At 40.7% G+C, this 22,653-nt stretch overlaps 1 protein-coding gene across 8 annotated transcripts in view; it reads right to left on the reverse strand.

Annotated features, from left to right (window-relative positions):
- Positions 1–12,044, reverse strand: part of MARCHF10 (membrane associated ring-CH-type finger 10) — a 78,050-nt gene extending 66,006 nt beyond the window's left edge. For 3 of the 8 annotated variants that reach the window (XM_061589969.1, XM_061589970.1, XM_061589962.1), the window contains exons 1-4: positions 11,936–12,044; positions 9,806–9,890; positions 3,341–3,446; positions 3,047–3,202 (exon numbers count right to left, since the gene is read on the reverse strand). In XM_061589969.1, coding sequence (XP_061445953.1) covers positions 3,047–3,202; positions 3,341–3,427 — 243 coding nt within the window. In that variant the 5' untranslated portion in view covers positions 3,428–3,446; positions 9,806–9,890; positions 11,936–12,044. The other 5 variants (XM_061589964.1, XM_061589963.1, XM_061589965.1 and 2 more) reach the window with 5 other exon arrangements.
- Positions 12,045–22,653: the final 10,609 nt, after the last annotated feature.

Consider the following 22,653-nt stretch of genomic DNA (forward strand, 5'->3'; position numbering starts at 1 on the left):
AGAATACTCTTATTTTCTTTCTTCTATTTTTCTTTGTATCCTGAATCCAAAAATAAATCCTTTATTTTGAAAATCTGTATCTTGAGTAGTGGCCTGGAACACTCAGGAGTGTTGCTTTTCAAGAGCATAACATGCTTACTGATGCTACATGCTTGTGGGATTGCTTGCAGGCAATGCCTCTGGCCAGTAGCAACTGAAAATGTTGAATGTCTTACCTCCTCACATAGCACCATACATCTTGCTCTGAAAGGCTTCTCCTAGTTGCAGAAACATGAGCATGAATGAATGGTGGCAGTGCCTATAAATGAGAGCAGCCTTGGCCAACCTGGTGCCCTCCAGACTACAACTCTCATCGGCCCCAGCCAGCATGGTCAATAGTCAGAGATGATGGAAGTTGTAGTCCAAACATCTGGAGGGCACCTAATTGACCAAGGCTAAGTCAGAGGTAAAAGGAAAGGCAATTCTGGATTAGAACGCGGGTCCAAATCTGCCACATGCAATTATGTAATTGGTTTCTCAGTCTGTGTGGGTAGGGGAAACTGGAAGGACCAGTTTGGTTTTTGCTGGAGAGTTGTTATGAGGTTTGCTGGGAGGGGAATAATTTCAGGATTAAGTTTTGGATTTTGAGAAATTAGATTTATGTTGCTGTGAAGCTTGCACAACTTGCATCTTTGCTTCCTCATGTTCCTGAAATAAGTACTCAACCTGTATATAGACTCCATAAGTGTCCACTGCACTGTCCTGTAATGGAAACTGAACCAGTTTACTTGGAATTTTCCTTTACTCAGGAAAATGACTATGGCCCAGTTCACATGTCACATTAAACCAGGGGTCACCAATCTTTTTGGACCAGTGGGCATGTATGGAGCTTTTAGGGAATGTCATGGGGCACCACTCACAAAATGTCTGCTGTGGGGATGTGACATAACACAAACTGGCTGCCCTGGAATGTGTGGCATAACACAAAATGGGTGCAGCATCTAAGAACTCAGGAAAAGAGACAACACACAGTGATACAACCCTCCCCCCTCCCCAATAGCTCCCCTTCAGTGGGAAAAAGGCACCTACATCAGCCACCACCACACTAGCTTACAGGGAAAGTTTCTTTGCCTCTTTCATCTCTTCAGAATGGAATGGGGGGCAGGTGTCCAATCCTAGCATCCTATGAAACGTGGGCATGTTTAAGGGACTGTGTTCAGACCAGTGCAACCAGGAACTGAACAGGAACAGCTAACAGTCTCTCATGCTTTGGGGAGTTTTGAAAGGATATTTACTTACACCGTTTGTGGGTGCCATGGAACGTACTGGGGCACATTGGTGCCTGCAAGTACTATGTTGACAATTCTAGCATTAAACCATAGTTTACAACAAAATATGATTTAATGTGAATGACCAGAGTACTGGTGCACAGTGATCCTCCTTATCCACTCCTCCTGTACCTGCACTATGGATGAAACAACCTATAGTCTGGCTTGTCATATCCTCTCAATCTCTCAAACAAACCATGAGTGATAAGCCAAAACATACCTTAGTTACTGCTTGTGATTTGTTTGGAGAGAAACAAACCACAACCCTGGGTTCGGACAACAGAAGCCAGACTCTGGCATGTTTTGTGTACAGCATAGCAGGAAGAGGAGTGAGTAAGATGCACCACACGAACTTTTGAGTAGTGTGCACCAGTATGCTGCTCATTCACATTAAACCATACTTTATTTTATACTATTGTTTAATGTGACATGCAAACCAAGCCCATGTAAAACAGGCTACCCAGAACTTTGCACTACTTGGAAATAAGCATACTGTGAAAGAATTGAAACTCAGAGGCATACATGCACTTAGGAAGAGATATAAAGAAAAAGAGGAGCACCATGTATTTTTACAGTCCCCCCCACCTTCCCTTCTGCTTCTTCCTTCTCCTGAGCAAAACCAAGCAGTGTTATATACTCTTGTGTGTTATTGAGGTCATATTTTATGTTCACATATTCTGTATACATACAAGTATTTGCTTCCAATATGGAAGATCAAGCTCGGTAAAGTCATCTGAGAATATCCCAAAGCTCTCCTTTTAGCTTACTTCTCAAAAAGTAGTCTTCTTTATGGTTTTCACAGATACCCTTGTAAGAAATGGATGAGCCCTACCCTGGTGAAGTTCACATTAAGAAATACCCAAGTAGGCTTTTTCCAAATCGATTTGTACACCTGCTCCTTCTCAACTGCCCATCTCAATGAGAACAGTACAGGGATTAAAAGAGCACTGAAGGCTTCTTAAACAAAAAGAACAGTCTGCCAAAGAGAGTGAAAGACTTCACCCTCTAGAGCAGGTATGGGGAACCTCCAAATGTTGCTGAACTACAACTCCCATCATCCTTGCCAATGACCATGCTTGCTGGGGCTGATGGGAGTTGTAATTCAGCAACATCTGTAGGTCCCCCACATCTGCTCCAGAGTAACCGTTAAACATAATTTTGTTAACTAGTGTGCTCTAGGACAAATGGGATAAAATTCTAGCTTACCCAAGCCTTCTATAATTTAAACAAAAAAACTCATCCAGAACTCGGGATGGAAATATCTGCAAATTTCGGTTCTCTCAGTTTCTCACTTTTCTAATGTTAAATTCAGTTTTCATGAAAATTCTCCACCATTTTAGTGCAAATTTCTCCTAATAAACACATTTTTGTAGGCAGTTTTGACAAAGGGACACATTTTTGCAAGCCATTTCTCATCACATCATGCCTTTTTGCATGTTATTTTCACTCATATATTCATTTTTATGCATTCTTTCCCCTAATATATGTATTTTTATAAATATTATTTAGTTGGTGAACTGCATCCCAAAATTCTAATAAATGTGAATTTCGAAGGATGGCTGTTTTTCGGTTCTCATATTGTTTTGGAAAGTGCAAATTTAATAAATTCTGCTTGAAATGCAAACTGAATCGAAATTCTCACCCATCCCTATCTAGACCTCAGGAGTAACGAGGGGTCATTAAGAGAGTACTTTTGTTTTCCAGTTAATTTTTATCTGTAAAGTTAACATATAGTTTACCTGTCTATTAATGGGAAGTCTTGAAATCCATGGCCTTTCATAAGTACGCACAGCAGAGATGGACGATGTATTTGTCTGTCTCAGTTCTTGTCTGGCATGTTGCTCTCGCTTCTTCTCAGACTGCTCTTTAGTCTGTTCTTGTTTTCTCAGGCAAGCCTAAAGAACAAGCAGGTTTATGTGAGGGACTTGCATTCAAATGAAGGTACATCTGATGAAGTTGACCTCATCCATCCCGCATTGCCCTCTGCTCATGTTCTTCATGGAAATATCAATGTAGTGAATGAGCTGTGCTACCTGATATTCTGAATCCATCTTGTGCTGCATCTCTCTCAGGTACTGAGCATCATTGATAAACTTCTGTCTTTCTTTTGCTTCATACATGGCAGTATTTCAGGAAAACCTACACATAAAATAGATGGTCACAAAGCAGGTGTTGATCATACAGAGTTCTTTCCCCTTCATATTCAATATCTGACTGCAACGTGTTACAAAAACAGCTCCAACACTTGGAAGCTTGCCACCAAATTCCTATTTAAACCAGAAAGGAAGCCCAACCTAAACTACAGCGGTCTTGGTAGGCTGTACAATGGTATTTTAAAGCTTAGAGGCATGGAGCAAATCAAAACCCATTTAAAAGAAAAAATATGAGCTAGCAGCCTTTCACATACACATGCGTGCATACACATGAAAGAACAAAGCAGCATGCACATTATTTCCTTATTAGAAAATAGTAGTGCTACTTGCTAGAAGAAGTTAAATAGTGAGTAATTACAGGATTCAAATCAGTTCCTGGAATCAGCTCTGACCCGTAAATCCACAAGTTACATCTTGAGGCCAAGAGATAAAAATGTAAATGTACAGCATTCAAGTCGATTCCGACTTATGGCAACCCTATGAATAGGGTTTTCATGAGGCTGAGAGGCAGTGACTGGCCCAAGGTCACCCAGTGAGCTTCATGGCTATGTGGGGATTCGAACCCTGGTCTCCCAGGTCGTAGTACCAAATATTCCCATCCCCCTTCTTGATTATTCTTCATCATTTTAACTAAGTCCATGTTTAGGGGAGTGGATGACCTCAGAAAACCTGTGATTTCCTGAGCTGATTCCCAATGGGCAGTAAAATCAAGAGTCAGGGATGGGATCTGTTGGCTGGTGCCAGTTCAAAAGCATCCCATCGACCTAACAGGCCAGTATCGATTTGAGTTCATTCTTTGTCTGCTAGCTGCTGCTTTTACCAATCTGTTTTTTCCCTCACAAAAAATGATATTAATATCAATATTTTGAAAGAACATTTTGATAAAATGATCATTTCTAATATTGATATTTTAGAGGTGGATTTTAAATATATATATTTTTTGAAAATATTTTTGTAAAATAAGTAGTAGAAAAACTCTACTTACTTTTCTTCCTTCTCTCTCTCTGCCACACCCTTCCCCCTCCCACCACCTGCATGAAATAGGCTCTTGGCCATTGGTCACCCACCCCTGATCAAGACTGGAGGATGACTGTCAATTATAACAAGGTAATTTGTATTTTAAAAATATATCTCAAAATCCCCCAGAAGTGATATCCTAGATAAATTAAAGTTAGTTGTTTGAATCAATATTACCTAGGGTGTCTTTCTAAACAGAGCAAGGTTTAAAAAATTGCTGCTGCTTGGCTCAAAGCAACCAGGATAAACTTGATTTCCAACAAATAGGGTTTTATTTCATACACAGAAAAATCAACCATCTTCTATGCTGTGACATGGATAGTTACATAAATTATACTATTTAATGTATCTATCCATGTGTTACAGTATAGAAAAATTCAGAGTAACACAGAACTGTTAATGTAATCCTAATTACTTCTAAGTTATTTGCATTTGCCAGATACTTTATACATCTTGTCATTTATCCTCACAGCAACTGCAACGTTGTTGAGAGACAGAAAACAATGTTCTTCATTTATTTATTAAAATAACATATAGACTGCTTCCCATTCAAGGATCCTGAAGCAAGTTACAGATTAAAATTTCAAGACTAAAATATTAAAAACATAAAAAATCAAATAAATATTACAATACACAGAAAATCTAAGCAAAAGTAACAGCAAACAATGTCAAGGATATACACAATATTTAAAATATGTGACTAACTTACTTGGGGAAAGTTTGAGCAAATACATTCATAACAGTTTGGGAAGCACCCTACTGTGTGTCAGCTAGTCCTCATCAGGGGAGTCTTCATTAGAGGAGGATTTGGCCTTAGACCCAGCCGTTGGTCAGGTTCCATCTGGAGGTAAGAAGCCAGGGTCCTTCAATGAGGCTGGGGAAGGGCTGTCCGTACCTAAGGCGAGTTTGGCCTCTGACATTGAGGCCAACCAGGTCTGGTCCCAAGTCTGAGAGAGGTGTTGCCTCAAATGCCAGCTGGAGACCTGGCCCATCCAGAGAAGCGCCTGACTGAAGGCAAGGTCTCCTCAGGAGTAAAAGTCTGGCTGGTTGATAAGAGTTGGGGGTGTGGTTTCAACAGCTCCAGCTCAAAAAACCCAGCGCTAGGCTAGAAGAGCTGGTAGAACAATGTCCATACATCAGCTCGGTACCAAGCCTGTTTCCTAATCTCCTGTTGATTCTAGGCCTGACCATGGACTATCCTGGACCTGCCTCTTGACTTGCCCTGCTTTGCTTATGGACTGCTTGGACCCTGGTTTTGTGTTTTTGCCTGGGTTAACACTGGTCTTTGGACTGCTGTGCCTCTTGCCTGACTCCTTTGTTGTGGACTCTGACTGGCCTTGGATACTGCCTTGGTGTTGCCCATATTGGAGTTGTTGCTGGGAAGTCTCTTGCTTCCTCAGGAACCTAGTGAGAAGAAGAATACTGTGGGTGCCTCCCATATAGCAGTGGGGGAGGGCATTCCAAAGAGAAGGCCTGGTTTTGTGTCATCACCCACATTGCTTGCAAAGAAGGTCTGTTTCCATGTAATTGCTAAGCACCATACTATAAAATATGGCGCTGCTAGCAAGGCCTCCTCCAATTATTTTAACATCCTAGCAGTTCTGTACAGGGGAAGGCAATCTTTTAGGTATCCTGGTTGCAAAATGTTTAGGGCTTTATATGTCAGCAGCAAAACCTTGAAAATAGCTTGGAGCTAACAGGCAGCCAGTACAGTGTTTTAAGCACTGGTATAAGATGTGCATGAGGAGGTCCTGTACTCAGTACTCTTGCCGCTGCATTCTGCACCAGCCGTAGCCTCTGAACTAATCCCAAGAGCAGCAGCACAGTAAAGTAATCCAGACATGAGGTTACTAACACATGAACCACAAAGGGCTAAGCTATCCTTGTCCAGGTTAGGGTGTAGTTGTCGCACCAACCAAAGCTGGTGATAGGTGCTCCTAGCCACAGAGGTTAGTTTTGTTTCTAGTGACAATTATGGTTCCAGAAGCACTCCCAAACAACAAACCCATCCAGAACAGGCTATGTTCCAAAATACCAGACCTGGGAACCATCCATCCAAAGGGTATTACCCGGATTCAGCTTCAGTTTGTTGGCCTTCATCCAACTCATCACTGTATCTAGGCATCAGCTCAAGTCATGCATAGCCTCTCTTGCCTCAGATGCAACAGAGCCACCCAGTGTTATTCTCTGAACTGAGCCCTGCAAGTAGGAGTGGAACTACTGTAAAATAGTGCCCCAACCCAACTGAGCAGAGGGAAACCCCGTTTCCCTTCCTTCCAAAAGGAAAACATTGACAACAATATCATTATTTTTGGGGAGGGGAAAAAATCGGAAAGGTAAAAGCAAAGTGCAGAGCTTGGAAAAGTTACTTTTTTGAACTACAACTCCCATCAGCCCCAGCCAGCATGGCCACTGGATTGAGCTGATGGGAGTTGTAGTTCAAAAAAGTAACTTTTCCAAGCTCTGGCAAAGAGTAGCAAAAGAATAACTAACCCAAAATGGAAACATCTGCCAGTTCAATAGAATGCCACCAACAAGCAGATCCCACCCCAAGCTCAGGCTAAGTGACTGGAAGTGCTAAAAATACAGCAATACCGTGACAAGGCCCTTGAGAGCAGAGGATAAGCATTAAATTGCATTCCCCACTTTCCATAAATGTCAGCTAATGAAAGCTAAGGTAAATCCTTGTCTGACATAATTAACTTCTCACTTGTAAAGTGGTTATTTAGTTAATAACAGCAGAATATGAAGAAATACAGAGCTAATAATCTCTTATCTTTTCGGCACCTTTTGAAGACTTTCCTTTTTCAACAAGCCTTTTAAGTTGAGACCTATCCCAGTTTGCATCTGTGTTGGAATTGCTTTTTAATATTTTTTTTTAAAAAAAACTTTTTTAACAATATTTTCTTTTGACCCTTTTTTAAAGATGTCTTTAAAGCTTTTAAAAAAATGTTTTTAAAGTTGTTTTGGTTTAATGTAATTTAAGGTCTGTTTTTATGATGTTTTAAAGTGTTTTTAGTGTTTTTGTTTGCTGCCCTGGGCTCCTGCTGGGAGGACGGGTGGGATGCAAATCAAATAATAAATAAATAAATAAATTTGTTTACATGCTAATGTAATATAACATGCTGAAGAAATTACTTCCTTGTTTTTTACTTAATTTTCATTAACACTGCCGCATATTTGAAAGTGCTCCACATTTTTAAAATGAAACACAATACAATAAAGCTCTTTGGCATTACTTTGAAATGAAATATCACATTGGCAAAAAACATTAGTTTGACAAAGAGTTCAAAACTGAAATAACTGTCTTGTCAGTGACTTCTGTTTAGGGAAACTGATCTTAGAATACTCCTTTATTAATTGAAACTCTGTAGATGTTATTGGAAAATATACTTTTTTGTACATAATCCAGTGAACAAATGTACATATGAAAACAGGTTTCTGCACATACATCTGGTATATCTGGGACCAAAATCTTGAAAATACTTTATCTAGCAACTTCCTATAGGTTTTCCCCATGACTTATACATTAAGTATTTCATGGGATTCCATATAATAGCCTATGCACAACAACAAAATGGAAATGGACTGCTTTCAAGTCGATTCCAATTTATGGTGACCCTATGAATAGGGTTTTCATGGTAAGCAGTATTCAGAGGGGATTTACCATTACCTTCCTCTGAGGCTGAGAGGCAGTGACTGGCCCAAGGTCACCCAGTGAGCTTCATGGCTGTATGGGGATTTGAACCCTGGTCTCCTAGGTCGTAGTCCAACACCTTAACCACAGTCCTATATATGGTACTCAGAAGTAAGTCTCATTGAGTTCAGTAGTGCTTACTCCCAGGAAAGTAGGTATAGGATTGCAGCTTTAGTCACTGTTGCTCACTTGGCACAGCAGTGATTGTGCAGTGTACTGCTGATTTCATTATTCTCTAGGTCAATATTGTGCTACTAAGATAACTTACACATTAAAAATACTTAACCAAAAATAATTTCCCCACTCCCAGCAACTCTGGGAAAGCAAACAATTGATCCATTTCAATTTCATACAACAAGGTTCATAGTTTATCTACAACTCAGCAAAACTGGAAAAGGACTAGTGCAAGGGTCACCAACTCAGTACCAGTGGCGACCATGGCCCTTGCAAAGACCTTCACTGGAACCCACAGGAAGGGGCCGCAGACTCTGAAATCTCTATTTAAAAAAAAAAGGCTGTGATGCTCCTAGAAATAAAGTTATGCAGCAAAACCCCTTCTAAGAGATTTCTGTGAAATGAGCCAGCCTGGCTATTCCCACCTTGTCAGTGTTTTAAGCCAATGAGACAAGTCAGAGCTGTGAATGATAACTGAGTTGTTTGGACACAAAGCAATAGGAATCCCTGGGCTCCTAAAGAGCTCCTGTTTTCCTTCACTTTTAGTGCACTTTTCCTGCTTCTGTCTTATTTTCAAGTAGAATCTTTGTAGTTTGGCCCTTCCCTAGCAACCAAGATTCATCTTTCCTGTGGTGGATTCATGTGAGATCAGTTACTCTCTGTAAGTTATTTTCTGCAAATGCTACTACACAGGTGGGTGTTAAAAAAAATCCCCTCCCCAAATGGCAAAATGTGAAAACTTTTCAAAGAGGCTTAGGTATGTCTTCTGCTGTGCAGGAGCTGATGTTCAGGCAATTCACTGTATAGTTAACTTACAGTACAATGGTATACATGTCCAGAAATAAGTCTTTGTGTTTAATGGGGCTTACTCCCAGGTAAATGGGTACCGGATGGCACCCTAGGCTTTGGTTTAGGATTGGCATTTGGCAAGACAAGGTTCTTGTGCCTCTAACAGTTGTATCTCGTCAATCAGGATCAGCAAGATATAGCTGACTTCCCATGATAAACATGTGGTTGTTGGAGGAGAAGCAGCAATGACTGTAGTTTCTCTAATTTTGTGTTATGGCCCCCCATGGCAGCCATTTTGTTATGCTGTGCCTCCATGGCAGCCATTTTTATTTAGTATATTTATTTATTTAATATATTTGTATGCTGCTTTTCATCACCAGGTGACCTCAAAGCAGCTTCCATAGCAACAACAAAATAATATGATTAAAAACAATTCAGAACATAATAATAAAAAAAAACTACAACAGTATCAATAAATAACACCACAAAATATCATAAAACAGGTTGAAAACAGGCTGATTTTGTAACTGGCACCCTTAGCATTCTCTCAAAATTCAAACTGTGCCCCTTGGTCCAAAAAGGTTGGCAACCCCTGGACTAGTGGAATCACTGGCTATTCCCATTTGCTTTTCTGTGCTCATGGCGGTGTTAATTTCTAAAGCACTCACACGTAGGATCACTGCAGCTGCTGTTGCCCTCTCATTGCGGTGCTCTACTGTGCAGAATTGGTTCTCTGGAGGCAGGTTTGCCACACTATGTACAGCAGAAGGAAAGGGAGTAGGGAGAAGGAAAGGGAAACAGAGAGGGGAGGAAAGGGCATGGGGGGAAAAATGGATGATTATATAAGTGAGAAGGCAGACAGAGTTTAAGTTAACCGGGCACTGTGGTTCTCTGAAGTTCAAACATTCTGTTTCCCTTGGCATTTTCAGTGACTTAACAATATTCTGAGAACTGTGACATGTCACAGGTGAGACCACCTCTTCTAACAGATACGTCTGTCCAGACTTACTAAATGGAGAAGGAAATAATTCTGGATATATACAGCACCCTATAAAAACTGCATAAGTTTGCCCTAGAGATTATGGGTGTAAAGAATGCTCTGTGACAAAAAGACACACAGAATCATAAAAACGTGGATGTAGCATGTAGTATAAGCACACCAAGTCCCAAAGAAAAGCACTCTTTTTGAAGTTTATTATTTTAAGTTTTAATATTAAGAATATTTGGATAGCATATTTTGAGTGCAAGGAATTTAATTTTCATAGGTGCTATCCATTGGTGGGGCAGTGCTGGCTCAATTAAAGTTTGTAGATACATTATAAGAGATGGATTGATTCCATAAAGGAAGCCACAGACCTGAACTTACAAGATCTGAACAGGATGGTTCATGACAGTTGCTCTTGGAGGTTGCTGATTCATAGGGTCGCCATAAGTCATGGTCGACTTGGAGGCATATAACAACAAGAAGATACATTATACAAACCATCCCCTGGTTGCTGTTTCATGAGGTAACTGCCAAGGTTTCCACTAGATTAGGGGCAACCCCACTTTTAAAGGGTTAGAAATAACTTGGTAGAAGAAAATAAGAATTTAACCGGAACTGAACAAAGGCTGACTCTAACACAGATCAGTTTCTCAAAGTTTATCCAATTTGGAGTGCTTAAATAAAAAGTGTATGTATTCAAGCCTTCTCAACTATAGTACAGAAAGACATTCTAGTAGCCTTGGATAACAGTGCCCTTTCCTCTCAGAGTACATGTATGTTGGAGAGGGTTTGGGGTAACTAGTGCTACCAAAGAAATGAAGTGTGCAAGTCTCTCTTCAACCTGGCCAGCATACAACTGAGGCTGGGGAAAGGAGGCTTTCCAACAGACTGGTGCTTCCATATGGGTTTTTATTGTGGAATTTCTGCTGCTTATGAAAATATATTTTTGCACTGTCAATACAATGTCATTGACATCAGTATGGCAGCCCATATCCCTCCTACCCCCATTTCACTTGGACTTACCCCTTCCTTGGAAAATCTGGTAAGTTAAAAAACCACTGTTGCCAACTACCCATTTGTGATATCTCAAAGATCATCTGCTATATGAAGTGCCCCTCTGGAAGCTCCCTAAGTGAGAGACCTAAGCTGGTAAAGAAAACATAGAATAACCACCTCTTGTGCTTATATTTACACCATAACTACAGTTTTAGGAGGGAAGCTTAGAGGAGAGCTGAGTGTGTTCATCTTGTTTCGAAGATGGAGGGCAAGTTTCTTCCACTGGGAAAGGGATCGTGTCTCCCGCTTATAAATTAAAATGGCTAAGAAAAAAACATTTTATAATACCGGAAAATTTAATTCGAGTTGGAGGTAGTTTCCCCCAGGAGTTTGAAGTAGGCCCTGTGCGTACGTGCACCTTCGCATATCCGTCTGTACTTGGGTCCTCCTCTCTCTAAAAAGGGGGCACGACCGCCACCACCCCGGCAATGAGGCGCAGAGCCCTCCCCCTAGCTGTTTGAGTCTCTTCCCCCACTCCCCCGAAGGTAGGAGGAGGAAGTAGAGGAAGAGGTTGGGTTTCCTTCACAAGCAAGCCATGAAGATTTAAGAATTCCCACCTCTCGAGATTGAGGTGGAGTCTGTCACTGGCTGCTGGGAGCAACGTCAGTGTCGCCCACAGACATGAATGCATGCGAACATGTCCCGCTTTCAGCCCACAAGCAAGGGGGGGGCAGGAGAAACAAAGGCCCTCTCGCAACTGAGCTGCTTGACTTTAGCGAGCGGGGAGAGTCGGTCTGCCCCAGGAAACGTCTCTCACCTTTCTTTTTTCCCTGCCCCCCTCATGCGCGCTCGCGCTCCCTTTCTCTCAAAGCACTGGCAGGCAGCGTCTGTCCGTTGCCATACCAACCACCACAGTTCCGGTTGGAGGGAGGAGCGTGCGCACGACGCCGATACGGGAAGTGAACACAAAGATAGGAAAATGAAGTGATAAGTGGCACTTCTGGCTAAATTGTTGCCGAATTCACATTGAAGAAGCCATTTTTTAAATGTCCTCCAGTTCAGAAGTGAAAACTGCCCTAAGGCTGCAATCCTATATACATACTTGAGAAGAATTCTCACTAAATTCAGTGTACAGAATTGCACTGTTAGAAATCAACGGAGAAATCTAAGATTTTAGCATGGATGTAAGCACCAGCACATTCATTCGAAAACAAGAGAGGACAAATAAAGAAGTTTATGCTCTTTCTAATTCTGATCTTATGTTGTATGATAAATCCATTTTTACAGTATTTAAACATTTAGAAATATTCAGTCCAGGCAATGTAAATTCAGTCCATTATCCCCACGTTGCAAAGGTGTGTGTACTGTGAATGAGAGAGAACCCTGCGATACAGCTCACTTAAATATTGCACGGATTTTGGGCTCTGTAATGTAGACCAGTATTAGCATACCCGTATTACAACTCGGACTGAGGCAGAGAAAGGAGCAAACAACCCTGCAATGCATTTCAGTGCTGTTATCCCTACAATGGAGGCTGGGGGGAATGTGGCTTACGACAGCCCAATGACGTACCACAGGTACTCTTGTAGATCATAGGTGGAGCTAAGCCTGGTGTGGATTTCTAGCAAAAAAAAACCACTGGCCAGGTCTGCCTCCTTAGACCTCCAACTCTAGATCCAGCACTCAGCTACATGAAGAAGCCTTGTGTTACATTGGCTTCGATGTTGGCGCATTGCACTTTTGAAAGTTAAAAAACAACAACTTCATAACAAAACGAAGCTTTCCATACTACATGGGCCGGCGTTAGGGAGCTCAGAAACTCCTATCTTTGCAGCTATTTTTGCTTTTGGCGTGAACATAATCCACTGCTCAATCACAAGTATTGTAAAACCCGGTGTTTATTCATTGCCTTCTAAAGGTAAAGGTGTCCCCGCACCACACTGCGCCACGGAGGGTCTTCTATTGCCTTCTATGGGCCCCCAAATACGGGGAGCGTGGATTTTGTTGAAAATGTAGGCTTCGTGTCACTCTCTAATTTTCTATCTCTGTGACAGGAACCCGAGCTGCTCAAGAGGACAAGCTGGAAGAGGAGCAGGGTTGTGCGTCAGGAAAGAGCTATGAGCCAATCAGAGAGACGGACGTCTCTTTTAGTGAAGAGAAGGAATGAGAGAGGGGAATGAAAAAGAGAATCTCGGGGACGGAATTGCGTTTTCATTGTTGCTCGAAGGCTTGCGAAGTACTGTATACGTTTACGTAAGGCAGTCCATGTTAGCTGCATCGTCGTCATTACTACGTAGCGCCTATGTACACAAAACTGGGCTCGCCCACAAGCGCAAGGAAAGCAATACCACCGGCGTCGGATGTGAGGGAAGTGAATGGACGCTTGAAGTTGCGGGAAGACGTACGCTGCAAATAGGAAACCACTGTGCACTTATGAGCAAACGACTACGCGCAAAGTTATCTACATTACTGGGAAACAACCAGGGTTGGGATAATGAAAAAGTTGGAAGGGCCCTTTAATAAATAAGATTGTTGCAAAGTAGTGGAATATGTTCTTTTTCCTTTTTTTATTCAAACGCATCAACAATGTTGATAGTAAAGAACATAGTAAAACGGATAATTCCTCGAAAAGAAAATAAGCGACACAAATACACATAGGCTGCAATACATGTCGACTGAAAAGTAAGCTCCACTGGGCCCGATGGGACTTACTCCCAGGTAAGTGTATATTGGATTGCAGCCATAATGAAGTCAAAGTCTTGTACAGAAGAGTTCAGGTCCCAGTTAGTAGAGGAATATTAAGGGATACTTGAGAAGGATAACCTGGATTTAGGTTAAGCTACACTGAGCCTGCAATCTTACTAAGGAGTGAGCCTCAAAGAATTCAGTAGGATTTCTGACTAGACATTTATAGGAATGCACTTAATTAAAGTTATACTTTGCTCATACTTAAATGAATGGAACATGTCATGATGGGAATTGTCCTATTGATTTCAAGGGGACGTAAGTGCAACTATCAGTTCAGTCCTATTCACATGCCTACTCAGAAATAAGCTTCATCCAGGTGAGTACAGGACTGTAGCCTTACTTACAAACCAGTTGTAGAACTGAAATCCTTTGATAATACCTTCCCAACAAATAATCTCTTCCCAGGTGCCTAAATAATTATTTTGGAGTGTCATCAAATTAGAACAATAGTTTTGTATTCTACATTATTAAAATTTTATTAACCCCTTCCCAACCACAACCTATTTTTAACAACAACATAATACCAGGTTGTCAAGCGTTTGAGCCAACCAAATTTGAAGAACACATAAGATGGCTTAGGAATGAAGTACTAAGCAAGGAAACTTCAAAATAATTAATTTCATTGTTTATTCTGGAACACAATACACCACATTGTGGCCAAAGTACTCAGACAGAACACATCCATATGTTGCCTGGGATTAGATAGGAATGATGGGATAGGCCATTAAATTCCCAAAGAATCAAGATTCTACTATCCAATCTAGGAAAGAGGGTTTTAAGAAAAACGGACTGGAATGTTAAATTTTAAGATACCTAACCTGCCAAATCCACATGCCACATTGGTCTATAATTCTATATGGAAATAATGCACTGAGCCCCAGATCTTCCAAAGAATCCTTGTTCTGCTATATATTCCAGGTATTAATTTTTATTTTATTTATGAATTGCTTCCCACGAGGCATCCCAAAGCGATTTACAGTATAATAAAAACATACATGAAATAGTTACATATATAAAAGTTAAACTGCATATGTTTTTAAAAAAACATATATAAGCAGTTTAAAACAACCATATATACATGATATCAATTCAAATCCAATATAGATACAGATACCAACTGTAAAACAGGAAAAATAATATTGCAGGGAAATGGCCTCAAATGCCACCTTCCAAACTATCCAAACCAGCATCACACAGTACCAGAGCTTGGAAAAGTTACTTTTTTGAACTACAACTCCCATCAGCCCCAGCCAGCATGGCCACTGGATTGGGCTGGTGGGAGTTGTAGTTGAAAAAAGTAACTTTTCCAAGCTCTGCACAGTACATAGGAACATGGTTGCACCAAGAAAGAAAACTTCTACAAAACCCAGATTCCAGTACTCATTCCAGATAATAAACACTATAATTGTGGGGGGGGGGGAATCCTGAAACACCCAACTAATTTGTTTATTGCCCCAAATGGGCAGCAGAATGCAAATAGTGACTCAGTGCACCATTTCTGTTTAGTGCAATGTAATGTGAGGATTTGGCTGCTTTGGACAGATTGTGTACACACCATTTTGCACTGTTTTCCGCAATGTGGTTTACTGCTCAGAATGGATAGCAAAATGTAGAGTTTTATGAAGAGTTTAGAAGTGTTATGACTTGAGCTACGGGCATCATTCCCGTCTAGTCATATGTAATACTTCAGTTTGATTAGTTTAGATCAGGGATGGGGAACCTCAAGCCTGGGGGCTAAATGTGGCCCCTCAGAACTCTCTGTCTGGCCCTCGGGACTCTCTCCAGGCCACAGCACTCACTAGCCCTGCTCCATACCCTCCCTCAAGTGTTTTTTGCTTGGCTAGCGTGTATCCTTGAACTATGATAATGCCTCTTTGCTTGTCTATGTGGGCAAGGCTCAGGCTTCCATGTGGCTGCAATGTAGCCTAATGGTCAAAGGTAAGAGTCACATCCATTGTTCCACCCACTTTTGCATCTGGCCCTGTCCAGCACTTGCATGCAGCGCCTGAAAGATCACCCATGGGAATGTAGCCCTCAAGCTGAAAAGATTCTCGACCCCATTGTTTAAATTGGTAAGAAGTTGTCATTCTTGACTCTTTTTCTGCAACACTGTTTATTGCCTGGAACAGGGAGCAGAACATGGGACCTGTGCGAGTTTCATGAGTCACTGCTTAATTCCCACCTAGCCCTGTGTGACTTGTGAACTAGGTATTTTCCCTTCTTTTGTTGTTGACAATAGGTTATGTCTGGGAAAATATTAATAACATTTCAAATAAAGTACAGATCTCATTGCTCTAAGGTGCATATTCTAGTCTAATATATGCCACTGCAAAATAATTATTTCTAAACCTAATTATTGCAGGCGTTTCAATTCTAAAGCATTATGCTGAGTATCTGACGCATCCCACTTTTTTTTGCAACAATTTTATTTATAAAAGGGCTGTGCCTGCCTGTTCTGTTCTGGTTTTTGCACCATCCCTTCCCAAGGTGTTTGTTCATGTCTTTTAAAATCTCACATTTTGAATTCCAGTTGAATCATTGCCATTTGTACCAATTGAATCAAGATTTGTTTTTTCAATCTATACAATGTGAATATCTGTCACTCTCATTCAGAGCAAAGTATGACATTATGAAAACACTATGAAATTTTGCAGTGGGGTGTGTGGTAAATGCCCTAAGAAAATGCTTTTGGCTGTGGAATTTGGAAGCTCCTCAGCTTGCTGTATGGAAGAGCAGCAACTGCTGTCTTTTTTATTTCCTCATGTGTAGGTTTATTTTCAGAATAAATGGCAAAAACAGCCCAAGGACATTAATATCATAGCCTTCATAATCTCCCTGGACTGATATTAATTTAAAATCTAGCATCATAATAAAACATATTAAATATGCCTCTTATTTCTAGAGAGATTAATGGCACAAGGAACAACCTTTTTGAAAATTAGGTTTACTCAAAAAAAGAAAATAGTGTTGCGCGCCTCCCCAATCTCCGAGTGGTGAGATTCCAGGGGTTCCTGCGCTCATCCAGGGTTTGGTTTCCTTTGGGAAGAAAGTTAGCGGAGACTGTGGTGTCTTTATGAAATATGGTTTATTTATTTACACACATTCCAACCTGAGTTTAGGATGGAGGGGTTCAAGGCATCAGCAGTCCAATATCCAGCTTTTCCATCAGGGTTACAGGAGGCATCCTAAAGCCATCATGCAGAGAGCCAGCCTCTCTGCCTGCCTCCAGTTCCCAGCCATTCTCCAACACAACTCTACACACACACTGAAAACATAAACCTCTCCTAGCCGCCAGGAGGGGGGGAGGCTCTCCTGAAGAGTTTCAATGACAAAAGGGTCTTCCTGGCCCATTCACCAGTTGCTGGGCACTTGAAAGAGCCATTAGCAAACTGGTCACTCTATTAGCTTAACAAAGCAGGGCCAGCCCCTCACCCCAAGGCACAGGATTCCAAATCAGAGGCTGGAAGGGGACTCACAGGGATCATCCATTCCAAACTCACAACAATATGTTTCAGTACCAGGCTTCTTTTATAGACACTCGTCATCTTTTTGTTAGATTTGTTTTCATTTTTTAAATAATTAAGACTATATTCCCTTTTTTGGTTTGCTTTTTAATTTAAAACTTGACTCTATTAATGGATAAACACAGGTTAAGATCAACAAGTCCAAGCCCTACAAAATGTGTAGGAGCCTTAAAGATCAGATTATTCAACTCTTGTCCCAATCCAGAGAACATTGTTATCAGAGCTTGGAAGTAATTAGTTAAAAGTTACTGTAAACCGCCCAGAGAGCTTCAGCTATGGGGTAGTATATAAGTACAATAAATAAATAAATAATGAATTACTTATCCATTTAACTCAATGACGCTTAATTTGGAGTAGACATATATAGGACTGGACTCCACCAGAATACATTCCAGCATTTCAGGGGCTATACTTTATTAATACTGTACCAACTACAACTACCAACTGCTGCTTATGTACATATATTGTCTCAGCCTAAGCTACCTCACAGGGTTGTTGCAAAGATAAAAGGGGAGGGAATGGCCATGGCATTCACAAATCAAAAGTAATTCTGGGAAAGGGGGCACACACAAGTAATAAGATGTCTGACAGACAGAATGGTAACAGGTGAAACTTTCCCCATAATTGTATTTCCATAGTAAAAAAGGCTTACTCCATTTAATTTCTACCTGCCCCACAGCTGTTAAATGCACAAGAGCCTGATCTCCTGCAATGCCAACCCTAAACCATGCAAAGAACTCAAGTTAAACAAAATATCACAGAATTTGGGCAATTTGGTTTTTAAAAAATAACACCTGTAACTGTATGAAATACGACATTTGCAGCAAACAGAAGTTATGAGACAGCAGACATAAAAACAGACGCACAAAGCCTTGACAAAGAGCAACAAAAATATTTTGAACATGAGCATTTACCCATTTAAAATTTTTATTCATCATTGTTTTGGTTATTTATTGCCTTGGGCCAGTCCCTAACTCTCAGCCTAACCTACCTCACATGGCTGTTGCAAAGATACAGAATACAGAATTAAAATGGCTGCAGAAGGAAACTAAGGCTGCAATCCAATACATTTCTACTCAGAAGTAAGCTCTATTGGGTTCAATGGAACTTACTCCAATACATATTTGCCTGGGAGTAAGTCCCACTAAATCCAATGGAACTTATTTTTGAGTAGACACGTATTGGATTGCAGGCTAGTCCTTGTATTATAGGCATCAAATTTTACTTGCCTTAAATGGATTGATGCATCTTTGTACTATAAAGTGTCATCTTTTTTCTCTCCTCCCCACCATCAGTACAGCATCAAGGCTTCAACCAGTCTTTATCTTGCCTAAATGGTGCAGTCCTATACCCAATTTTATTTACCTGGGAGTAAGCTCCATTAAACATAAAGAGACTTACTTCTGAGTAGACTTGTATATATTGTACTGTAAGTTAACTATCCCTCTCTAGGATGCACACCTTAACGTGGTGAGGGAGTTTGAGAGTGTTGAAGAAGCTGAGAGCAATGCTGTCAGGAGTCTAGAATAGATCAAGAGGCTAGACTTGTTGCAGGAGCTCCCAAGGCGGAATTATCAAAGCAGAGACACCAGACTAACATGCGTCCAAACTCAGAGGAAGGCAATGGTAAACCACTTCTGAATACCTCTTACAACAAAAACCCTCTGAACAGAGGATCCAAAATGCAACATGAGATAGTGCTGGAAGATGAGACCCCCCAGGTCAGATGGCACTCATCAAGCTACTGGGGAAGAACAAAGGACAAGTACAAGTAGTGCTGTGACTAATGACACAGCTGGGTCAAAGCCGAAAGGAAGCCCAGAGGCTGATGCACACAGAGGCGAAAGGAGAGTCCAGAGTTGTACGATGCACACAACAGGAACATGGAATGTGAGAAGCAGAGGAAGTTAGAAATTGTCAAGCAAGAAATGGGGTACTCCTGGACTCAGCTTTGAGCCTGGAGGCCCAGGTTTCTGCTGTTGCCGGGAGTGCCTTTGCTCAATTAAGATTAGTTCGCCAACTGCGCCCGTTCCTTGACCTGTCTGACTTGACTACGGTGACACACGCCTTAGTTACATCCCGATTAGACTACTGTAACGCGCTGTACGTAGGGCTGCCTTTGAAGACTGCTCGGAAACTTAAATTGGTACAAAGAGCTGCAGCCAGAATGTTAACTGGAGCTGGGCTCAGGGAACACACAACCCCTTTGTTGTACCAGCTCCACTGGCTGCCAATATGTTTCCGGGCACAATTCAAAGTGCTGGTTTTGACCTATAAAGCCTTATACGGCTTAGGTCCAGGTTATCTGTTAGATCGTATCTCCCCCTATGATCCTGCCCGGACTCTGAGATCATCCGGTGAGACCTTACTTTCTACTCCTTCTTTTTCACAAGTTTGTCTTGTAAAGACACAAAATATGGCTTTTTCGCTGGCTGCCCCCAGATTGTGGAATTCCCTCCCCAGTGAAGTACGATTAGCTTCCTCACTTCTTTCCTTCCGTGCTAAGGTGAAGACGATCCTATTCAGACGGGCTTTTAATTGAATTGGTAATTAACTCTTACCTTGTATTTGATTTAATTCATTTTAACTATTTTAATTCTGTATATTTACTGTTTTAACTCTTCATGATTATTTTTGTAAGCCGCCCTGGGTTCTTTGGAAAAAGGGCAGGGTATAAATATTTTAAATAAATAAACAAACAAACAAACAAACAAACAAACAAATAAATAAATAAATAACTTATCAATGTTACAGTACTTGGCATGAATGAATTAAAATGGATGGGAATGGGACATTTTCAGTCAGGCAACTGCAAAATATTTTATGCAGGAAATGTGAAATTAAGAAGAAATGGGGTTGCTTTAATAATGAGAAGTGATGTAGCAAAAACAATTAAGAGCTATAATGCAAGGTCTGAGCAAGTGACATCAATGAGATTAAACGGGAAACCTATTAACATAACCATAATCCAAGTCTACGCTCCAACGGCAAATGCAGAAGAAGAGGAATTGGAGAGATTTTACGCAGAAGTACAGGAAGACATTGATCACACACCAAAACAAGATGTGCTGATAATCATGGGGGACTGGAATGCAAAAGTAAGGAACAGAGAAGAACTAAGAATTGTGGGGAAATGGGGCTTAGGAGATAGAAATGAAGCAGGAGAAAGACTTATCGAATTCTATGTAGCCAGTCATTTGCTTCTTGCAAACACATTTTTTGAGCAACTGAAAAGATGACTGTACGCGTGGACATCACCAAATGGTCAATATAGGAATCCAATTGATTATATAATGAGTAGCAGAAGATGGAGAAGTGCCATACTTTCTGTGAAACAAGACCAGGAACAGACTATGGTAAAGATCATGAACTGGTCATATCGAAAATCAGAGCAAACCTAAAGAACCAGAAGAACTATGGAATGTAGTCGGAGACATTATCAGGGAAGAATGCAAAATGACAATACCTCTAGTTAAAAAAAAGAGAGAAAGACCTCAATGGATGACTGAAGAAACTTTTAAAATGGTTAAAGAGAGAAGGAAACCAAAAGGAGATAGAAACACAGAACCCTAAATGCAACAATACAGAGACTAGTACATAGGGACAAAGAGAACTATTACAATGGTTATTGTATAGAAATAGAAGAGGACAACAAAAAGGGTAGAACAACAGCCCTATTACAAAAGTTTAGAGAAGTGAAAGGGAAATTTAAACCAAGGGTAGGGATGTTGAATAATCAACAGGGGGACACACTGACTGACCAAGATGAAATAAAAGGAAGATGGAAGCAATACACTGAAGAACTCTATAAAAGAGATGCCAGGATGACAGATTCATTCATGGAGGAACCATATAATGAAGGACCAGAAATTTTAGAATGTGAGGTGAAAGCTGCTCTTAAAATACTTGGAAGAAACAAATCACAGGAACAGATGGTATACCAATAGGGTTGCTACAAACTACTGAGACTGAATCTGTCCAAATTTGACAAAAATTTGTCAACAAATATGAAAAACTAAACAATGGCCCACAGACTGGAACCGTTCAATATACATCCCAATTCCAAAGAAAGGGGATCCAGGGAATGCAGTAATTATCAAACTATTGCCTTATTATCCCATGCAAGTAAAGTAATACTCAAGTTTCTACAACAAAGGTTCTTACCATATATAGAACGAGAAATGCCAGATGTCCAAGATGGATTTAGAAAGGGAAGAGGCACCAGAGATCATATTGCAAACATACGTTGGATAATGGAACGGACCAAGGAATTTCGGAAGGAAATCACCTTGTGCTTTATAGATTACAGCAAAGCCTTTGATTGTATAGATCATGAAAAACTATGGAATGCCTTAAAAGAAATGGGGGTGCCACAGCATCTGATTGTTCTGATGCCCAATCTATACTCTAGATAAGAGGCTACTGTGTAAGGACAGAATATGGAGAAACTGATTGGTTCCCAATCAGAAAGGGTGTGAGACAGGGGTGTATTTTATCACCCTACTTGTTTAATCTATATGCAGAACATATCATACGGAAAGCGGGATTGGAGCAAGATGAAGGAGGTATGAAAATTGGAAGGAGAAATATCAATAATTTCAGATATGCAGATGATACTGTACTCTTAGCAGAAACCAGTAATGATTTGAAATGAATGCTGATAAAAGTTAGAGGAAAGCACAAAAGCAGGACTACAGCTGAACGTCGAGAAGACTAAAGTAATGACAACAGAAGATTTATGCAACTTTAAAGTTGACAATGAGGACATTGAACTTGTCAAGGATTATCAATACCTCGGCACAGTCATTAACCAAAATGGAGACAATGGTCAAGAAATCAGAAGAAGGCTAGGACTGGGGAAGGCAGGTATGAGAGCACTAGAAAAGGCCCTCAAATGCAAAGATGTATCACTGAACACTAAAGTCAGGATCATTCAGACCATGGTATTCCCGATCTCTATGTATGGATGTGAAAGTTGGACAGTGAAAAAGGCGGATAAGAGAAAAATCAACTCATTTGAAATGTGGTGTTGGAGGAGAGGTTTGCACATAACACGGACTGCAAAAAAGAGAAATAATTGGGTGTTAGAACAAATTAAACCAGAACTATCACTAGAAGTTAAAATGAGGAAACTGAGGTTATCACACTTTGGACACATAATGAGAAGACATGATTTACTAGAAAAGTCAATAATGCTTGGAAAAACAAAAGGGAGTAGAAAAAGAGGAAGGCCAAACAAGAGATGGATTGATTCTATAAAGGA

Source organism: Rhineura floridana, chromosome 11 (assembly GCF_030035675.1).
Source record: "Rhineura floridana isolate rRhiFlo1 chromosome 11, rRhiFlo1.hap2, whole genome shotgun sequence".
NCBI classification, from domain to species: Eukaryota; Metazoa; Chordata; class Lepidosauria; order Squamata; family Rhineuridae; genus Rhineura; species Rhineura floridana.